The sequence below is a fragment of the Podarcis gaigeae genome (assembly GCF_964106915.1).
Source record: "Podarcis gaigeae genome assembly, chromosome: 14".
NCBI classification, from domain to species: Eukaryota; Metazoa; Chordata; class Lepidosauria; order Squamata; family Lacertidae; genus Podarcis; species Podarcis gaigeae.
In genome coordinates, this window is record NC_139690.1 from 3,611,808 (window position 1) to 3,629,765 (window position 17,958).

General features: G+C 43.5%; 1 protein-coding gene across 3 annotated transcripts; it reads left to right on the forward strand.

Moving 5' to 3' along the window:
* The first annotated feature begins 3,227 nt into the window (after nucleotides 1-3,227).
* BNIP2 (BCL2 interacting protein 2) lies at nucleotides 3,228-16,738 on the forward strand. Of its 3 annotated transcripts, XM_083712248.1 has the most exons (10): nucleotides 3,228-3,355; nucleotides 5,194-5,258; nucleotides 6,252-6,416; nucleotides 8,001-8,177; nucleotides 8,272-8,374; nucleotides 8,904-9,035; nucleotides 10,011-10,097; nucleotides 10,189-10,287; nucleotides 12,510-12,545; nucleotides 15,153-16,738. In XM_083712248.1, exons 1-10 carry the CDS (start codon nucleotides 3,306-3,308, stop codon nucleotides 15,199-15,201), a joined length of 963 nt encoding a protein of 320 aa, XP_083568374.1. In that variant the 5' UTR covers nucleotides 3,228-3,305; the 3' UTR covers nucleotides 15,202-16,738. The 3 variants fall into 3 exon arrangements, 2 of the variants coding, with proteins under 2 accessions (XP_083568374.1, XP_083568375.1); XM_083712249.1 differs by lacking the exon at nucleotides 12,510-12,545; XR_014557904.1 differs by lacking the exons at nucleotides 12,510-12,545; nucleotides 15,153-16,738 and having other exon boundaries at nucleotides 9,670-10,097; nucleotides 10,189-10,285.
* Nucleotides 16,739-17,958: the final 1,220 nt, after the last annotated feature.

Here is a 17,958-nt window from a genome sequence, read left to right on the forward strand (position 1 = left end):
AAGCTTCGGAGCAGGAAATGAGGGGGGGGCTCCCTCTGTCGCTTCACATTCACCCCCCCCCCAATAATCTGGATAGTTGTTGTCATTGCTTACGTATATCTGTTTATTCGTTGAAATACTTATAAAACTGGGAAGCGCGCAGAGTTACCACCTTTGTTCTGGCAAAATACAGGACAGGGTGGGGCGGCTGGGGGCGGCCCCCCCCCATCTGTTACTGAAGTGACTTCAGTCTGTTGCAGCCTCACAGGATGCCCCTCTGGACTTCGTCAGGCAGGCACGCGCACACACGAAATGGTAAATCTGTCTGTGCTTGGCTACCCAGAGCTTAAATACATGACCTCTCCCACAACCTTTCCAAGACGTGTACTTGGAGAGAGAGAAGACCTGAAGTACAGGGCAAAACTGTAACAATACAGGATGTAGCATTTCCCATTGGAATAGGTGACATACCTGTATTATACAGGACAGGTGACAACCCTAGCAAGCAGATGTAACAGGAATCGAGGGGGGCAGCAAAAAACCCTCCCCATGTTCTAACCAAGAGCACTGAGAAAATAAGTAGTAGATTATCAGACTAGGACCTGGGACACCAGGATTCCAATCCCCTCTCAGTCATGAAACTCACTGGGTGACCTTCGGGGACAGACGCACACTTGCAAACTCACCTCACCAGGGTTTGGGGGGGCACTATGTAAGCTGCCTTGAGTTCCTTGGAGGGAAGTTGGGATAAAATTGTAACAACCTCCACTAATAATTATGGTTCGTATATTGGCTTGATTAGCTTTCACTGAAGTCCTAAGTGCATTTTATTTATTTATTTATTTTTCTATACTGCCCTTCAGCTGAGGATCATAGAGCAGTTTACAATATAAAAACACAAAAATATGTGGCATAGGTAAAGGGACAAAAACAATATACCCACCCACAGTTTGGAAAGCCATAGATTATACTCTTATGTGTTCACATAGCCTGATCCTGTGCAAGCTTGCTTACCTGGAAGTAAGACCTGCTGAGCTGAATAGGGCCTGCTATTAAGCTTGTGTAAAATGAGCTCCTTGGGAGTTTAAGTGTGAACATGGGGCAGGACAGGGGTTGTATGCAATTTTGCTGCATAAACAACAGATTTTGTGATCTTAAAGATGAGAAATGGGGGGGGGGGTGACGACCCTGCAGGTTAAGAAGGAAGGAACGAAAACCTGGCTTTTAATGGAAATAATGTAGAAATAAAGGTAAAATTGAGATCTCATGACTATGCCGTAAACTAGGTTTAGCAATGGTGGGAATTGTGAGATTAGTGATGTGTATTTTTCAGCATAGTTAATTGCCTTTTGAGCTTGTCCAGTGTCACAAGAAAGGATATATGTTGTTTAGTTATTGAGCCAAAGTGACTTGTTCTGCATATCTTGGCTTCTTAGGATGAGTTTCAATATGAGTTTTGAAATTCTGCAATATTAAGAATGGCATTTTATGTAATATTGTACAGAAACTCAAGCTATAATAATTTAGCAGTGTTAAATGTGACTGAATTTGATAGCCTTGTATGTGATAGCCTATGCAGTTAGCTCAGTTCAGAGTGTCAAAATCCTATGGCTTATTAGGAATAACCACCACTGCTATTGTGACCTTTTCGTGAAGAATTAAATGTGATCCTCAAAGGAAAACAATTCGCACATCATATATTCAAAGTACATGAATAACTTGCTATTTCATATATTCAAAGTACATGAATAACTTGCTATTTGCTATAGCTATGTGTTTTTTGTTCCTGGAGGCGGTTAAGTGAGTGTTTTATTAAGCAACAAGTTGTTGGGTTATGTTGTAAGGCACACAGCCAAAACACTATCTGTCAACTGCAAGCAACATTGCTTGTAATGTGCTGGGTGGAGTTGAGCAATTACGAAATCTTCAGCTTGGCTTCCTAGTTGGCAGCTTTAACTGTTCTCCTAAGGGTGCATACAATGGAAGACAGGAGTGCCTGGTGTGCTCTGGTCCATGGGGTTACAAAGAGTCAGACATGACTAAACAACAAAAGGGTGCATAACTTGCTAGAATTTTTTTCCTTCAAGGTTTTCAAAGCCAGGCAATGGACTTTATTGGGGATTCTCCTTGGGAGGTGGGTTGTCTTTTGTTTGCCTAGCCTACTGGTCAAGCCAACCTACCTTCCTCAGACTTATCCTGGCAACCTCTGCCCCCAAGGAGTGTGTCAGCTTCATTGCCATTGCCGGTGCTTGAAGCTGCCCAATCGCCTTATCATAACAGTATCCAAGGCAATTCCTCTGGAAAGGCTGGTGGGGAGGTAGGAGGCTGGTTGGCTGCTCTGAGACACTCAAATCACTCTGTGGCAGCAGAATCCAAATCTCTGGCAATGATTTGTGTGTGCATGTGGGGTGGGTTGGCTGACTTTGCCCAGGTGACCAAGGCTCTCTAGGTGCCATGGGAGGTGGTGGGATGGTAATCCTTCACACTTGCAGGGAAGTCTGGTCTTTTGTAAAAAGATGACACTGTATTGACCACAGCAGGTAGAACTGTTGAAGCTGCTCTTTCTACTGAAAGAGCATTTGGGATGTTGCTAGTGTAATGTGGGAGGTATATGTTGCCAAATCCTAATTATGTAAACCACAGACTTTACTAAATACCTCCATACTTCAGGACTGGTATTACTTAGTGACTTTCTTCCTTCATATGTAGTATGTCCTGGATAGTGGAGCTTACCATGAAAAGTGGAGAAAGTTTCAAAAAGTTACATAAAGCCACTCTTAGGGAACTTTCACATAAAATATCGTATTTTTTGCTCTATAAGACTCACTTTTCCCCTCATAAAAAGTAAGGGGAAATGTGTGTGCGTCTTATGGAGCGAATGCAGGCTGCGCAGCTATCCCAGAATCCAGAACAGCAAGAGGGATTGCTGCTTTCATTGCACAGCGATCCCGCTTGCTGTTCTGGCTTCTGAGATTCAGATTTTTTTTTCTTGTTTTCCTCCTCCAAAAACTAGGTGCATCTTGTGGTCTGGTGCGTCTTATAGAGCGAAAAATACTATATGTAGTAGGTTATGGGATTGTTCAGATAAACCCATGCCTCTTTGCTTTGCCCTCAGATTTGTGTCCTCGTATTGCTGTTTCTCATTTATGTTACTCATCTGCTTATAGCTGTGATTCTTAGGAAGATAGATCAGCTCATGAGTACTGGAATTTCAATTGCTGAGCAAACACTTTCAAAATACTTTGCAGTTCTTGCCTAAGATCTAACACGAAGTAGGAATTCTGGATCACGTAGAATCTGCATCAGCCATTGAGGCGACACTGAGGATGGAAGGAGTTGAACTTAAAGAAGAGTGGCAAGATGAAGACTTTCCAAGGTAAGGAGTAGCTGTGGCAGGGGTTGATTTGCTCTGGAACATATTCTTCAGAAAGTGGAGTAAAAAGTGTTTGTCAGTTGTAGCCAAGGGAGTTACTGCTTCCTGTGTGTTCATATGGCTCTGTAAGCCTCATCTTTTGCCCTCTTTTTATGTTGGGGATATTTCACATATTCAGGAATGAATTTAAATTATATTATTTCAAAAGCAGGCTCAGGAAAAATGCGCAGTTTATCTTTGCACATACACACTTGCCACATGATTTGAACCTGACTGCAGAGGTTCAGCATAGAGGTAATAACATTTTGTTTCATTTTGTTCATATGAGGTCCTTCCCTCCCTGCTCTTTTTTCTGCCCTGCCCTGCAACTCTCCTCAACTGATATAATGGGCAGGACATGCTTTCTTATTGCAGGGTGGTCTGGCACTGCCAAGGCTGATGCAAGCTGCTCACCAGCTGTTGCAGCTCTTTAGCCCTTAGAGTTGGAATGCCAGTGTGCAGACATTCAGCCACCTTGATGGGCCATCTAGGTACAGGTTATGATTTTTTTAAAAATAGGAATCCTTCTGTGACTCATCAGGCTGAATTTTCTGCAGCACACAATTTGGTGTGTGCTTAGCTTGCTCACTGACTCCCACAAGGGTTGGTTAAATCCCAGTTGCTAACTCTTTGGGGCTTGCGTCACATTTTGTAGAATTGTAGAGTGAGAAGGGAACCCAAGGGTCTTAGCTAAAGCATTCATGACAGATGGTGCTCCAACCTCTGCTAAAAAACCTCCAAGGAAGGAGAGTCTACCACCTCTTGTGGGAGTCTGTTCCACTGCAGAACAGCTTTTACCACCAGAAAATTCTTTATGATGCTTAGTTGGAATCTCCTTTCTTATAACTTGAAGCCAATGGTTCTGGTTGTACCCTCCAGAGGAGGAGAAAACAAGCCAGCTCCAACTTTCATGTGATAGCTCTTCAGATATTTGACAATGGCTATCATATCTCCCTCGGTCTCCTCTTCCGGGCTAAACATCCCCAGCTCCTTCAACAGTTCCTCATAAGACTTGGTTCCCAGAGCCTTGATCATCTTGGTTTGCCCTCCTCTGCACACGTTCCAGATTGTCAATATCCTCCTTAAATTGTGGTGCCCAGAATTGAACGCAGTATTCCAGATGTGGTCTGACCAAGGCAGAATAGAGTGGTACTATTACTTCCCTTGATCTGGGCACTACTCTTGATGCAGCCTAGACTAGCATTAGCATTTTTTGCTGCCCATCCTATTGACTCATATTCAGCTTGTGGTCCACTAAGACCCCCTAGATGCTTTTCACATGTACTCCTAGTAAGCCAGGTGTTCCCCATCCTATATTTGTGCATCTGGTTCTTCCTGCCTAAATGCAGAGCCTTACATTTGTCCCTATTGAAATTAATTTTGCTAGCTTGCACCCAGTTCTCCAGTCTGTTAGGGTTATTTTGAATTCTGATTCTGCCTTCTGCAGCATTAGCAACCCTCCCGGTTTGGTGTCATCTGCAAATTTGATGAGCATCCCCTTAATTCCTTCATCCAAGTTGTTTTTTAAGATGTTGAACAACAACAGGCCCAGGACAGAACCACTTGTCACTTTTTTCCAGGATGATGAGGAACCATTAAGAGTACTCTTTGGGTTCAGTCAGTCAATCAGCTACAGATCCACCCAAAGCTGGTGTCTGGATGCTGTGTAAGAAGTGATTGGGCACTGATAGAGATGTGAAAGATAGAGGGGGGTGAGGAAATATTTTTCTACTGGGTTCCCCCCCCCAATCTCTACTGAGCACTATTCCTCATTGTTTCCTCGTTGTTTTTTACTGTCCCAGACCTCTACCAGAAGATGACCATATTGATGATATGTCAGATCATGCTGAAAGAGGGGACCAACCTGGTAAGTTTAGTATAAAGGTGGAGTCCATTAGCATCTAGGGGACCACGGGTTTCTCATTCCTACTCTTACCCAGGGGTCACCCATGTGGGACCTGCAGGTTCCACTGTGCCCATAACTTGGTAAAGCTGTAGGTAAATATCCCCTTAAAAATCAATAATGCCTGAGAAACTATTTGCTGTTCCTGCCCAGTTCCTGTTTGCACTGCCTCAGCCTCCTCTACATCAGTCACTCCCCCACTCCTGAAAACAGGATTGGGCATCTATCATCCCATTCAATCAGTACAGAGGAGATGTTCAAATGGCTTTTCTCTGGGAGCAAGTGCATTGGTGGTTGAGGCAATTGCCTTTTCTCCACAGATGGGTGGCTGACAGGGGGTTATACTTGCACCATTTTGTGGTCCTGCATTCCCCGTGGCTCCCCTCTGTTTTGTTGGCCACTTCTGATGCTGGGTAAATCAGACAGAAAATGAAACTGGAAAATAAACTGCCCTGGATTAAATATTCAAGGATGGAAGATTCTATTTATTTGCTCAGATCTTTAAGGGACAATCTTCAGTCATTTATTTTATTTTATTTATTTTTTACGTAGGAAGGTTTTGACTGTTTAACTGTAACAGAAGGCCACTACTCACTCTTCTGAGTGACTCCTGTTTGTCAAATAGTAGGAGCATAGAGAGCTGTCTTATACTAAATCAGACCGTTGCTCCATCTAGTTCAGCACTGCATTAGTATATAATGAACTGTTTGCAGAACTATACACAGTATGTTAGCTACACCTCTTCAAAAAGGGCGATTGAAACTGTAGCATAATGCTTATGCTGTTTGTTTAAAAAAGTTTTCACTTACTAATGTTTGAGTTTGGTTTACATAGTCTTGGAGTATGCTTTCATCATTCTGTTTCTTTTAATAACTTAATCTGTATTTGGTGGGGGTGTATGGCCGTCACTGGCTTTAACATTTCTTATAGAATAAACTTCCCTTTTCAATTTATTAGAAGTGAATGGCAACAAAGTTAAGAAGAAACTATTGGCTCCAAATATAAACTTAACTCTGGATTGCAGTGAAGAATCAGTTTTGTCTGACTTGGATGAGAGCGGGGATATTGATCTGGACGATATGGACACACCGTCTGAAAATAGCAATGAGTTTGAATGGGAAGGTAAGACTTGACTCTATCTAAGCCTTGTGCATATGTATTTCTTCTGTTTCTTTTGTCAGCATTGTTGATCAGTGGAGCTGTTCTGTGTGGTGGGTGGCCCGCTGGGTTTCTGGTCACTGCTGCTGGTTTCTGTAGCCTGCTGTGGCCTGTTTGCAAGGATGATAAAAGTCCTCCATATAAAATTGTGTACAGCTGGCATGGGCAGAACTTTGGATCGTGTGATCTGCTTTTTTAAAAAGCTAGAATCTAAGGGCCCAGCAACCAGAGCCTGCTCACATCTGTCAGGTTGGGGTACGACACTGTGGGCATTGCTGTGCCGGCTGTATAGGGTGGAAGTTCTAAAAGCAGGTGATAGTTAGTTGTTTTGCAATTGTATGCTTGTTTTTTTCAAACTAACATAGCTACTGCTTCGCTTCAAGGCTGCTAGTGGTGTCTTTAGTTTAATTTATAAACAAATGCTTCTGATATGAAGGGGAACAGAAGTTATTTTTGCTCAGCACAGGATTTTCCAGCTGGTACAAAACTGACACTGATGATAGCTCTTGAATCAATTGTGTACCAATGGTTCAGTAGAGATTTCAGAAAGGGGCCTCTTTACTTCAAAGTTATTCAGCTGCTCAAAGCAAGAGACTAGACTTCAGCTTTGGTGCATCCAGCAGCCGATGACTGTGGTGGCATATTGCTTATTTGTATGAGCTTTTCAAATGTGGGGTGAGAAGTTCGCAGCTCTAGGTACTTAGACTTTGCAGTTCGCTGGGCTGAAGAGAGGCTGGAGTTGTTCGTTGTTGGAATAAGGTTTCTGTCTTTTCTCTTCTCTTTAATGCGGCTGTCTGCGTTTTCCTGGAAGGATAGTTTCCATTAACAACTCTGTCTTGGAAACAAACTACTAACATGCTGCAGTAGTTTTTTCACACCTCTGTGGTAAGGTTTGTGTTACTGAAATTAATTTGACAAAGCCGTGAGGATGATGTATTCTTCAGGACACTTCCCAAGTCCTGCTTAGTTTGGATTGAAATCTCTATTTTGCATGTCTGCCACTAATCATTGTGTTGAGATGATTCACTAAAATCAATGGGGAAATAATAGGTGAAGGGTAGATATCTAGGGCTGTCAACTGATCAAAGGGTTTGGGCATTATCCTAATCCACAAACTGATTTGGAATATCAAAATAAGTGTTGTATTGAACCTATGCATATATGTAATCATTGCCTGATTAAAGGTATATCCACCTCAAGACTGTGGTCTGTTTTACAGGCGACAGCTCTGATTTACCAAAATAGATTCTTATCTGATCAGAGGACTAGTTGTTTAAGCTTCAATATATATTTACGGGTTTGGAAAGGAATCACAGCTATGTTCTTTCCATTTAAAAGCAACTCAGCACAATCACTGCTTAACTGCTTAGTCAAAATGCAACCCAAACAATTTGTAGATACGTTTCTTGACACTTCCTTCAATATAATGGGCACAGAACTTTTGAAGATTTCGGGCATACAGGGAAGCAACGAACCTACTTTGTCTGATCTGTGATTCACTATAACAGTATTGTAATTCCTTTTTTAAAAACAAAAATCTCTGGGCAGATGATCTTCCAAAGCCGAAAACTACAGATGTGATTCAAAAAGGATCGTTACAAGAATATGCAGCATCAGACGAAAAAGAGGAGGAACGGCGATGGCGGATGTTCCGGATTGGAGAACAAGATCACAGGGTGGATATGAAGGCAATTGAGCCATATAAGAAAGTTATCAGTCATGGAGGTGAGAATAGTGACAGTCTCCCACTCCCCCAAAAAAGAATTGCAGGATGCCTGAAGAAAAAGCATAACAATTAGATTTTTCTTCTTCTTTCTAGGTTATTATGGTGATGGGTTAAATGCAATCGTTGTATTTGCAGTTTGCTTCATGCCGGAAAGCGGGCAGCCAAACTACAGATACTTAATGGATAATCTCTTTAAGTGAGTTGTACTTGATGAATGCATGAACCTGCCTTATTCCAAGTCAGACCTCTGATCCCTGCGTTTCCTCCCATGTCAGAGGCACAATGCTTGCAAGTGGTGGAGGTGGAAGCAGACAGCAGGAGAGGGCCATTGTGGCCTTTTCTTGCAGGGACATTGGCTGGCCAGAGTGCTGGGCTAGATAGGCCATTGGTCTGATTGAGCAGGCCTCTTCTCATGATGATCTTTCCTTAACCCAACCTGAAGAAGCTTCTGCCTTAGCTCTTCCAAAGTCCTCCTACCCTTTTCAGTGGGAGATGCCAGGGAATGCCTAGAGACCTTTTTCATGCCAAGCGCATGAGTGATGACCTCTGAGACTACAAATACAATTTTGCCTTTCATTCCTGACTCAGTTTTACATGTTCTTTAAAAGGAACTGCTGCCTGATTAACAGAGCGCAGGAGAGGGATGCAGTGGCCATAAGGAAAGTATGTAGGGGAAGATAGCACAAGAAACCTCACTGTCTGTCTCTCCTCCCACCCCCAAACAGGTATGTTATTGGCACACTAGAATTGTTAGTAGCAGAGAACTACATGATCGTTTACCTAAATGGTGCAACAACACGGAGGAAGATGCCTAGTCTAGGCTGGCTCAGGAAGTGTTACCAACAGATTGATAGGAGGTAAGAAGAATTTGAGATGCAGCCAACTGCATAACACATGACAATTCTTTAAAAGTGTTATTTACTTCTGTCAAGTGATGTAAGAAAGCTCTGTTGTCACATCCTTTGTGACTTGGCTTTCATACTCCCAGGGCAGAAGTAGTGCTGGTGCTTAAGGTGGCGTGTTCTCATGAAGAGAAAAAACCTTCTATGGAAATGTAGTAGAGCCCATTTTTACACAGTGTTGAGCATAGTTCTGAAGAAACTTTCAGAAGAGTGGACTATAGAACCTAGAAAGCTAGCTATACTGAGCCAGGATGTTGTTCCGTATAGTCTACACCGACTGCCAGCAGTTCTCCAGAGTTTAAGGCAGGAACCTCCCAGCCCTCCAAGGGGATGCAAGGGACCGTCTCCACGTAAAGCAGATACTTTTCCACTGAGCTACTATATAGAATTGTTTCTGTTCTCTATCCTAGAAGGAAAAGTCATATTGGATACTACATGTCATTAGCGTCCATCTTGCATGTCTTGCTAGGCAGGTGTCTCACATTCCTTCAGCAGCTTGGATAACAGGGTGACTAAGCTCCAGTTTGGAGGCCTGAAACAGCCCCCCAAAACAAATGTCCCTGACACCCCCCTTTGTTCTGGCAACTAGGTTGAGGACGCAGGTGTATGGGTTCACCTCTGCCCTTGTCCCAGAATGGCTCTCCATTCCATTCCTATCTCCTGCCCAGGAAACATGGCAAGAGCCTGTCTCTGCAGGTATGGGGACACACTCCCCTTCATTGTCTCTTCAGATCACCTGAGCATAACTGTGACTTTGCTATTTTAGTCTAATTCTAATGCTGATCCCAGACTCACTAGGAGTTTCTTTCTGGCTTACACCTAGAGTAGAGCACTAGCAACGTTCAAGTGTCTGCTAGTATCTAGGCTTTGTTATTTTCCTCTTGCTTCTCCTGTTGATTGCATCTTTTTAATATTTTGATTGAACTTTAGGTTAAGGAAAAACCTGAAATCATTAATAATAGTTCATCCTTCCTGGTTCATTAGAACACTTCTGGCAATCACAAAACCTTTTATTAGGTAACACCCATAATACTTATTTCATTTTTTCCAGAACTGGTATGTTTAGCATTTCAACAGTAACAGTGTCTTTTCTGTTCTTTTTTTCTAGCTCAAAATTCAGCCAAAAAATCAGATATGTCTTTACTTTGGCAGAGCTGGCTGAACTTGTCCCCATGGAATACGTTGGCATACCTGAATGCATAAAACAGTAGGTTGCTGGTTCCATGTTCATAATCCCAAAAATGAAGCATAAATGCTCAGTAGCAGAGCAATCCAAACTTTTAGGAAACAGACACCGCTATATGAAGAGCCCTGCCAGCTCACAGTGGCTATTATGAGGTTGAAGGAGCAGTGTTTTCCCCTGTGCCCAAAAGTGATTCCAGCTGGCATAGTTGAGGGTCTTTTGTGCACGTGTGATTGTGTCCAGGGACAAGGGGGCTTGGGATCCTGTGACTGCATTGCAGGGGGTTGGACTAGATGACTCTTGGAGGTCCCTTCCAACTCTGTGACTTTGCTGCCACCTCTGACATGTCCACAACACACCCCATATTCAGCCTTACCACTGTCGGAGTGCCACCATTGTGCCAACAGCAGTGGGGGTGTTGTGAGCCACTACAGTGAGAAGCAGTAGATCTTTTCCTCTTCCAGTGGAGAATGAGGTCTGCAGCTTCCCTCCCCACGTCTCCAGTCCTATACTTGGTTGGCACAAGCTCCATTGAACTCTATGGGATTTACTTCTGGGTAGACATGTATATAACTGCACTCTGAGTTTTTGAAAAAGTTAAAATGCTTGCCTCAGCCAATATTTCCTCCCAGTGCAGCTGGTAGTCAAAGTGAAGGTACAGTATAAGTTGGGTTATGTGCAAGGAGGCATAATTATGTCCCACAGCAATTGGTAGTACTGCCAGAGCTGGTGTGGGGAAGCTGTACACCTCCTAGAGAGCTGTTAGACTAACTCCTAGCAGCCTCAGTCAGGATGGCTGGTAGTCAGACATGACAAGGGTTGTTGTTCAGCCACATCTGAAGGGTAACAGGTTTCTCCAGAGGGAGCAGAAGGACTTGGGGGCTGCCTCTGGCTTGCCCCCTGGACTTTGGCCTCTATCTCAGTTCAGCAGTAAAATGCTGTGCTGCTTAGGTATATGATTTAGGGTTGGTAAGCTACGTAAAGCCCAAGGCTTTAAAAGCCCTCCACCCACTGTGACATCTGCTCAAGAAACTAACAGAATTATTACTCATTAATAACCCAGTGATATTGCCTTATGAGCTTCCCTGAAGCTAAAAGACATCTGGGGACTTAGAAAACACTGGTCCTTTGGCCTTGTGTGCAAAGGTAGCTTAGTGTGACCAAGAAACACAACTGGGACAGGGTGATAGGGGTGGGCATGGTAGGGATGGGGGTGCCCTGGGTCAGAAAGCCCAAGTCTCAGAGAAGATAGAACAATCTGTTTATTACCTCTGTTTGTTCAGAGGTTGACAACTTATTTATTGATGGTCTGTACTTACTTTTGACTCACACGACACGTACACATGCCAAAACTCTTAGGATTGTTTTAATGGTTTTAAAGTGACCAACAGGGAAGCTGATTAAACAGTGCTGGGGAGCACATGATCTGGTACGGGAACTGAAATTTGGAAGATCCTACAAATGAGACTTGCTTGTGCCAGTTTCCTAGTGACTCCCCACCCCCACCCCGTCTTCCAAGGCTGTTAAAAGAGCATATGTCTGAGAGATTCCTGCTGTGTAACTAACCACTGCACCACAATGGCTCTCTTGGTTGCCAGACTGGGCTAGCCCAGTTTCAAACCCTTACTCAGCCATGAAGCTCATTGGATGACCTTGGGCAAAGCACTCTCTTTCTGCCTAATCTACCTCACAAGGGGAGTGGGTGCCCAGGTACTTTTTGGAGAAAGAGCAGGATACAAATGTGATAAGGATTTTATAATAGTAGTGTTTCCTATCACTTTCTATGTGCTTCACATACATTAAAAAACACAAGGCTGCCAATTTAGTAGACATGACACAAAAGGAAAACTGAATAGGGAGGGAAGAGGAAAGTTTTTGAGTAGCTCATCCTCTGCTGGCCAAATGAATGGGACCAGGTTGGTCTCCTCCTTGCCATGATGACCTTCTTAGGACACGGGGTTCAGCCTCCCAGTGGCAGAGGGCAGAGTGTGCCTCCCCTCATCTCTTCACTCCAACTGGCAGCTGGAGCAGAGTGTTCTTTTCATGCAGGGAGGGAGGCACACAGAGCGATCTTGCAGCAGGCATAGTACTTTTACTACAGAGAAACTAAATGCTTTTACTTTTGTTCACCTTAGCATTATTGCGTAAAGCCCTTGCCCAAGACAGGTGCTGTTAGCTTCAAAACTGGATTTTGCTGGTATACGGAACTGCATCTTATTTACTAAAAAAACATTTTCCCCACTAAGGTATGAAGAAGAAAAATTTAAAAAGAAACCCAAAAGGTATATGCACATCTTGATCAGGGCTGTATCTAATCTAGCCAACTTTGCACTGTGCTGAATGTTGGGATATATTTGGCTTGCTGGGCTGCCTGCTGCTTGTATGAATGAACGTGCACCCATTGTGCCATCGCGTGTGTGGGTGTCTCTGGCTAGCTTATGCTGTGCTGTTCACATAATGTTGTGCAAATGGCTCGTTGCTTCAGAAGGAAGCCGAGTGGCCAAAAGGCTAAAGCATTTGCTGTCTAATTATAGCGCTAATTGTCAAACCTAGAACTACAACAATTTTCCGCTTTAGGAAGTTGGAGAGCAATTGCTGCAAAATACATTCTTAATTCTAGGTGGAGAGTGACTCAGCAGTCACTGAAGTTCAAAATTGCTTTGATTTGCATTGTCACAGTCTAAACTGGCTGAACACCATAAAGGGGAGGAGGGCTTTGTGCTGCCTGCATTTGTTATGTCTTTTTCTTTTTTTCTTTTGTCTTATCAATGCATGCTGGGGTTCTCTGGTGCTCAAGAAGTGCATGGCCTGCTAATAAACGTATCTCAGCAACTTCTTCACTTCACAAAATATTGTCCAATCCAGAGCACCAACTGCTACTCTTGCCACTAACAATTTCACTTGATCCAGAATGTGCCCATGCTGTATAATGATTCCAAATGCCTATTTGTGAAGGTGATTTTTTTGAGGGGGGAGGGGTTGTTCCCTTGCAAAGAAGGGAGCAAACTGCTACTTAGCAAGACAGACCTACTCTCTCTTCAGAGCCATATCACAAAACAAAAGGATAAACCTGGGAAGGGAGTATGTGTACATCAGGATTCTGAAAAAGATTGCAAAAATGCTTTCCCACATTTAATTCAACCCTTAGTAGCATTAGAAGGAATTTGCGCAGCCAGTCTGTATGGGTTGCACACAAGGTTTTTGCATCAGGCACAGCATTGCTTTGAGGCAAAGCTCAGCTTTTAGTGTCCGAACTGCCCAGCAGTGCTGCCCTTTGCCCTTAAAATGAAACTTGGACTACATTTAAAATGAGCTCACTGAAATCCACTGCTCATTTGCTGTGTTGGTCTTCGCCTCCACAACTGCCATTCATTGACCCGGTTTGCATGTAATGTCACGCCGTGGCTGAGAGTGGGGGTACTCAAGGGAAGGTCACAGCTGCTTTGCTTCTCTGCTGGTCCTGCTGCTGTGGCGGAACCCTGAGCTAAGCCATGGTTTTTCATAACACTTGCATTCATACCTGTGCTTATAGTTTGTCTTTCTCCTGATGAACCATGAGCTGCAGTTAAGGTTTGATTTTTGGGAAGGTGCAGAGCAGCCACAGTTTCTAATGGGAGTATCTGCATGCTTATGCATTCACGCTTAGCCATGGTTTGACTTAATGCTGCATGCAAACTGGGCCTTTGGCTTAACACACAGAGCCCCAATAAACTTCCCACTGTTGTGAAGGAGGAGGTTCTTCACCACGGCTTAAACCAGGAGAGGTGGAATAAGAGATTTGATACCATTTTCTTGGAGCAGTGAAGGGTTTCAAACATTGATATTTGGAAGACCTCTGATTTGCTGCTCCTGCCTTTCCTCTAAAAATCTGACATAACTTAAATATTAAACTTCACCACCAACTGTGGAAAGGAGAGGGAAATACATGTGAGGAAGAGAACAGGCTTCACACCAAATCAAATCATTAGCTCATCTCGGTCAGTATTGCCTACAGTGGCTGGCAGTAGCTCTTTAAGACTTGCCCAGCCCTATCTGGAGATGCTTGTGATTCTGCACGCAAAGCAGGTGCTCTGTCACTGAGCTGCAGCCCTGTCCCAGCAAGACGGGTTAGAAACTTGGTATGGATGCAACAGTTCCAAAACTTGGCATGCCTCATTGGCTGCCTGTCAGTAAATTAAGCAATTAGAGGTTTTTTCAAGGAAAAAAAATACCATTTATAAAGCTGACTTTCTTGGAGCCCTAGACATCTAGATATACTAACTGTAAGGAACGTTTCACACCACTATATGCTGGCCAACCTGAGTTTGCCACAAGAGTCAAACTCAGTGACCCCAAGTACATGTTGAGTTAACAGGTAGAGATGTCATTATACACAAACTACTAGGGATTTCATTCAGTAGGGTCACGTGCAATGATTCAGTTCTGTGTGGTTGTAGGTCTTGGTCTGAATAAATTGAGGATAAATGAAGGAAGTGGTATCTTTACTGCTTTTTTCCTGGGGGGACACGGGGGGCGCATACCCCACACATTTTGTGAATCTGAGTTTGGCCTCATTGAGGGGCAGTATTTCAATATGAGTAGGAAAATGAGAGTACACCAAAACATTTTTTAAAGAAAAAAAGCACTGGGTATCTTACTGTATTGTGGTCTATTTTTTCATTTTCCTGTTAATTGTCATTTTTAAAAAGTCACATTGTATTCTCCTTATAAGTTCTAATTCATTATTCTGGGGGGAAGCCTGCTGCTCTACTTGTGCCTAACAGTTTTGCTGCAATTGCAAAGTAGTAAGCATTGCTCTCCCCCCACCAAAGAATTTTAAATTTCTACACCCTGGTTGAAATTAGAGTTTAACATTTCACTCCCCCCCCCCCCTTCTGTCTGATGAGCAGAATTGACCAAGAGCTTAATGGGAAACAGGAGCAGAAGACCGAACAGTAAAGTATTTTATTTTATTTCTGGTGTGTTTTGGAGTCCAACCAAGACTGAAGAAAGTGCTGATGGAATGACGTCTTGCATGTTCAAAACCTGTTCGGAGGAGGAGGAGGAGGAGGAGAACTGCCTGCCTCTGGACTTTTACCTAATGGACTACTCGCTGCTGAATGACTTTTCAAGTCCAGGCTAGACGTTGACACTTAATAGCTGCCTGTTCTATACTGCAGTATCGCAAAGCATCATAGGAAGCCCCCATGGTTTTTTTTTTTATCCTAAATGATGCTTAGTAAATATTTATATGCTTAAATGTTAAGGAAAGAGATAATATATATTTTTATGACTTCTCAAAACAATTATAATGTTTATCTGCAAAACCCTCACGGGTAAGCCATGCTATAAATGACTGTTTCATTTATTTGATAATAAAATTGCATGGCAATTTCCTATAAATGGTCAAACACTTCTTGCCAGACCGAAAGAAAAGCAAATCAACATGACCTCATTGATTAGCTGAGCTAGCAAGAGCCCCTCGATTTCCATGCATAAGCACGGAGGTTCTTTTGTTTCCCATGTTGGGTGTGTCCTTGGCACAAAAAAGACACTGCCTGAGTCGTCTTAGTTTCTTTGGCCAGAGGGCTTTTTATATTTGGTCTGGAGAGTGGCTGCGCTTCTGAAACAGATGGATATTCTGAAACAAGGAACTAAGGATGCTTAGATGGGCATGTGTTAGAGCCCTAATTTCCAGATTGAGTACAAAGAACCGTATTGGTATAGGTGAGCCACCCTTGGAACAAAAGGTGCCTTCCAGTCAAGCTGGAGACCAAGGTTGGAATTGCATTTTGTAAGGAACCCCCAAGTGGTGTGCCCCCTCCTGCAATGTTGAAGTCCCCCCTCCCCCCATGACATGCAGTACACCTTTTCTCATATCCTGATGTCACTCTGGCTTTCTTGCTCACCAGTAATGTAGGTTGGAGAAACTCGCAGCATGTTGGCATCAGGATATGGTTGGTGTGGTGTATTGCCTGCTGTGGAGAAGGAAAGCTTGGCACAAGTGTGTACTTGGTGACAGCCCTCTGCTGCTTGTGGGGCCCCTCTGGGTGCTTTGGCTTACAGCTCCCATCAGCCCCAGCCAGCAGGCTTTGTGGCCAGAAAAGGCTCCCATGCACCTTTCACAAGCACTAAATTCACTTTATGTACTTTTTTTAAAAAAAGGAGTCTCTATATGTATATAAATTCTGCATGTTCTGAAGCCTTTTCACGTGTGTGCAGAAATTGGCTGCGCTTGTGCGGCGGGATCTATAAACTGCAGACCTAAGCATATGCACTAATTCCTATAGGTTAATCCTCAAAGCAGTTGCCTTGTAGCAGAGATCTTAACACACACTTTGCTGACCATGGAAGACATGGTTTTTTAAAAAAGTTTTTGCTTATTCACAACACCGTTGAAAACACCCTTTTGTCTCCAAACTGTTTACTTGGAAATGCCGCCCTTGTGTCAGTGTATGAACTTAGTCAATAAATAGTGTTTTTACAAAAAGGACAATGCGTTTTAATTGGGTGTTTTTCTTACAAAGAGTTCTGGCACTCTTCAGAGTATGTGTTCACAGTTAAGGTGGTGGTAGGTGTGAGTTACTGTCAAGATCCATTGACTTATCAGAGGCTCTTGTGCATCCTGGATCTTAATGTAATGCCACCTTGTTGGAAATGAATGCTGCTTCTCCCTTTATCCTGGAGTGGGGAAGAGTTACCTAAAGGAATTGCAGGACACTTTTCCTGTGTTGACACTTACGATGCCTGCTATTTCAGGTGGCAGAAGAGCCACTTTGCAGAATGGAAAACCTATGTCTAGATGGACGTTATACACTGACTGTTGCGCTTGCTGTTTGGAAATCTGAAAAACTCGTGGTATGGTATTGTTTATTTATATACCACTTTTTAACTCAAGGCTTCTAAAAGCAGTGAACAACAATATACCGTATATTAATGCAAATAATATATATGATAAATGCACAGAATAGCATCAGAATTCAGCCGCAAATACAGATCATGTAATGGGACTTGATTCTCACGAGGTGCAGTGCCCTGGAGATTGCAGAAATATTCCATTCTACTTTGGTTCTTTGCGAGAGCAAATAAGTCACCAGAATACCCTTGCTGGCATTTCTTTTTATTCACCATGATAGTCAGAGCCTCTCAAGCTTGGCTATAGAATGGGGCACCTGTGGTCTTCCAGATGTTAGCTGTGTTGGCTGAGGGTGAAGGGCACTGGGATTCCAGCAACACTCCTGCTCTGTTGCTTAACTTGATGGGGATTTTAGCAGGTAGCCTTAGAGCAGGGGTCAACAAACTTTTTCAGCAGGGGGTCAGTCCACTGTCCCTCAGACCTTGTGGAGGGCCGGACTATATATATATATTTTTTAAAAAGAACAAATTCCTATGCCCCACAAATACAGTGGTGCCCCGCAAGACGAACGCCTCGCAAGACGAAAAACCCGCTAGACGAAAGGGTTTTCCATTTTGGAGGCGTTTCGCAAAACGAATTTCCCTATGGGCTTGCTTCACAAGAAGAAAGCCCATAGGGAAATCTCCGGGGACCTCTTTTAAATGCTAGCGATGGGGAGCAAAGCCTTCCCCCCCCCTCCGGCCTTCAGAAGAGGTCCAGGAAGGCCGGCGGGGGCCGAAAGGCTTTGCTCCCCACCACCAGCATTTTAAAAGCAGTCCGGGATAGCAGGGAAGCGCTTCCGGCTATCCCGGACGGCTTTT

Bases quoted from the DNA above. Each gene is read 5' to 3' on its own strand.
- BNIP2 (XM_083712248.1), top strand. From the start codon at position 3,306: ATGGAAGGAGTTGAACTTAAAGAAGAGTGGCAAGATGAAGACTTTCCA. The intron at 8,178-8,271 runs GTGAGAATAGTG...TCTTCTTTCTAG, and splicing joins GAAAGTTATCAGTCATGGAG to GTTATTATGGTGATGGGTTA. The intron at 9,036-10,010 runs GTAAGAAGAATT...ATTGAACTTTAG, and splicing joins TACCAACAGATTGATAGGAG to GTTAAGGAAAAACCTGAAAT.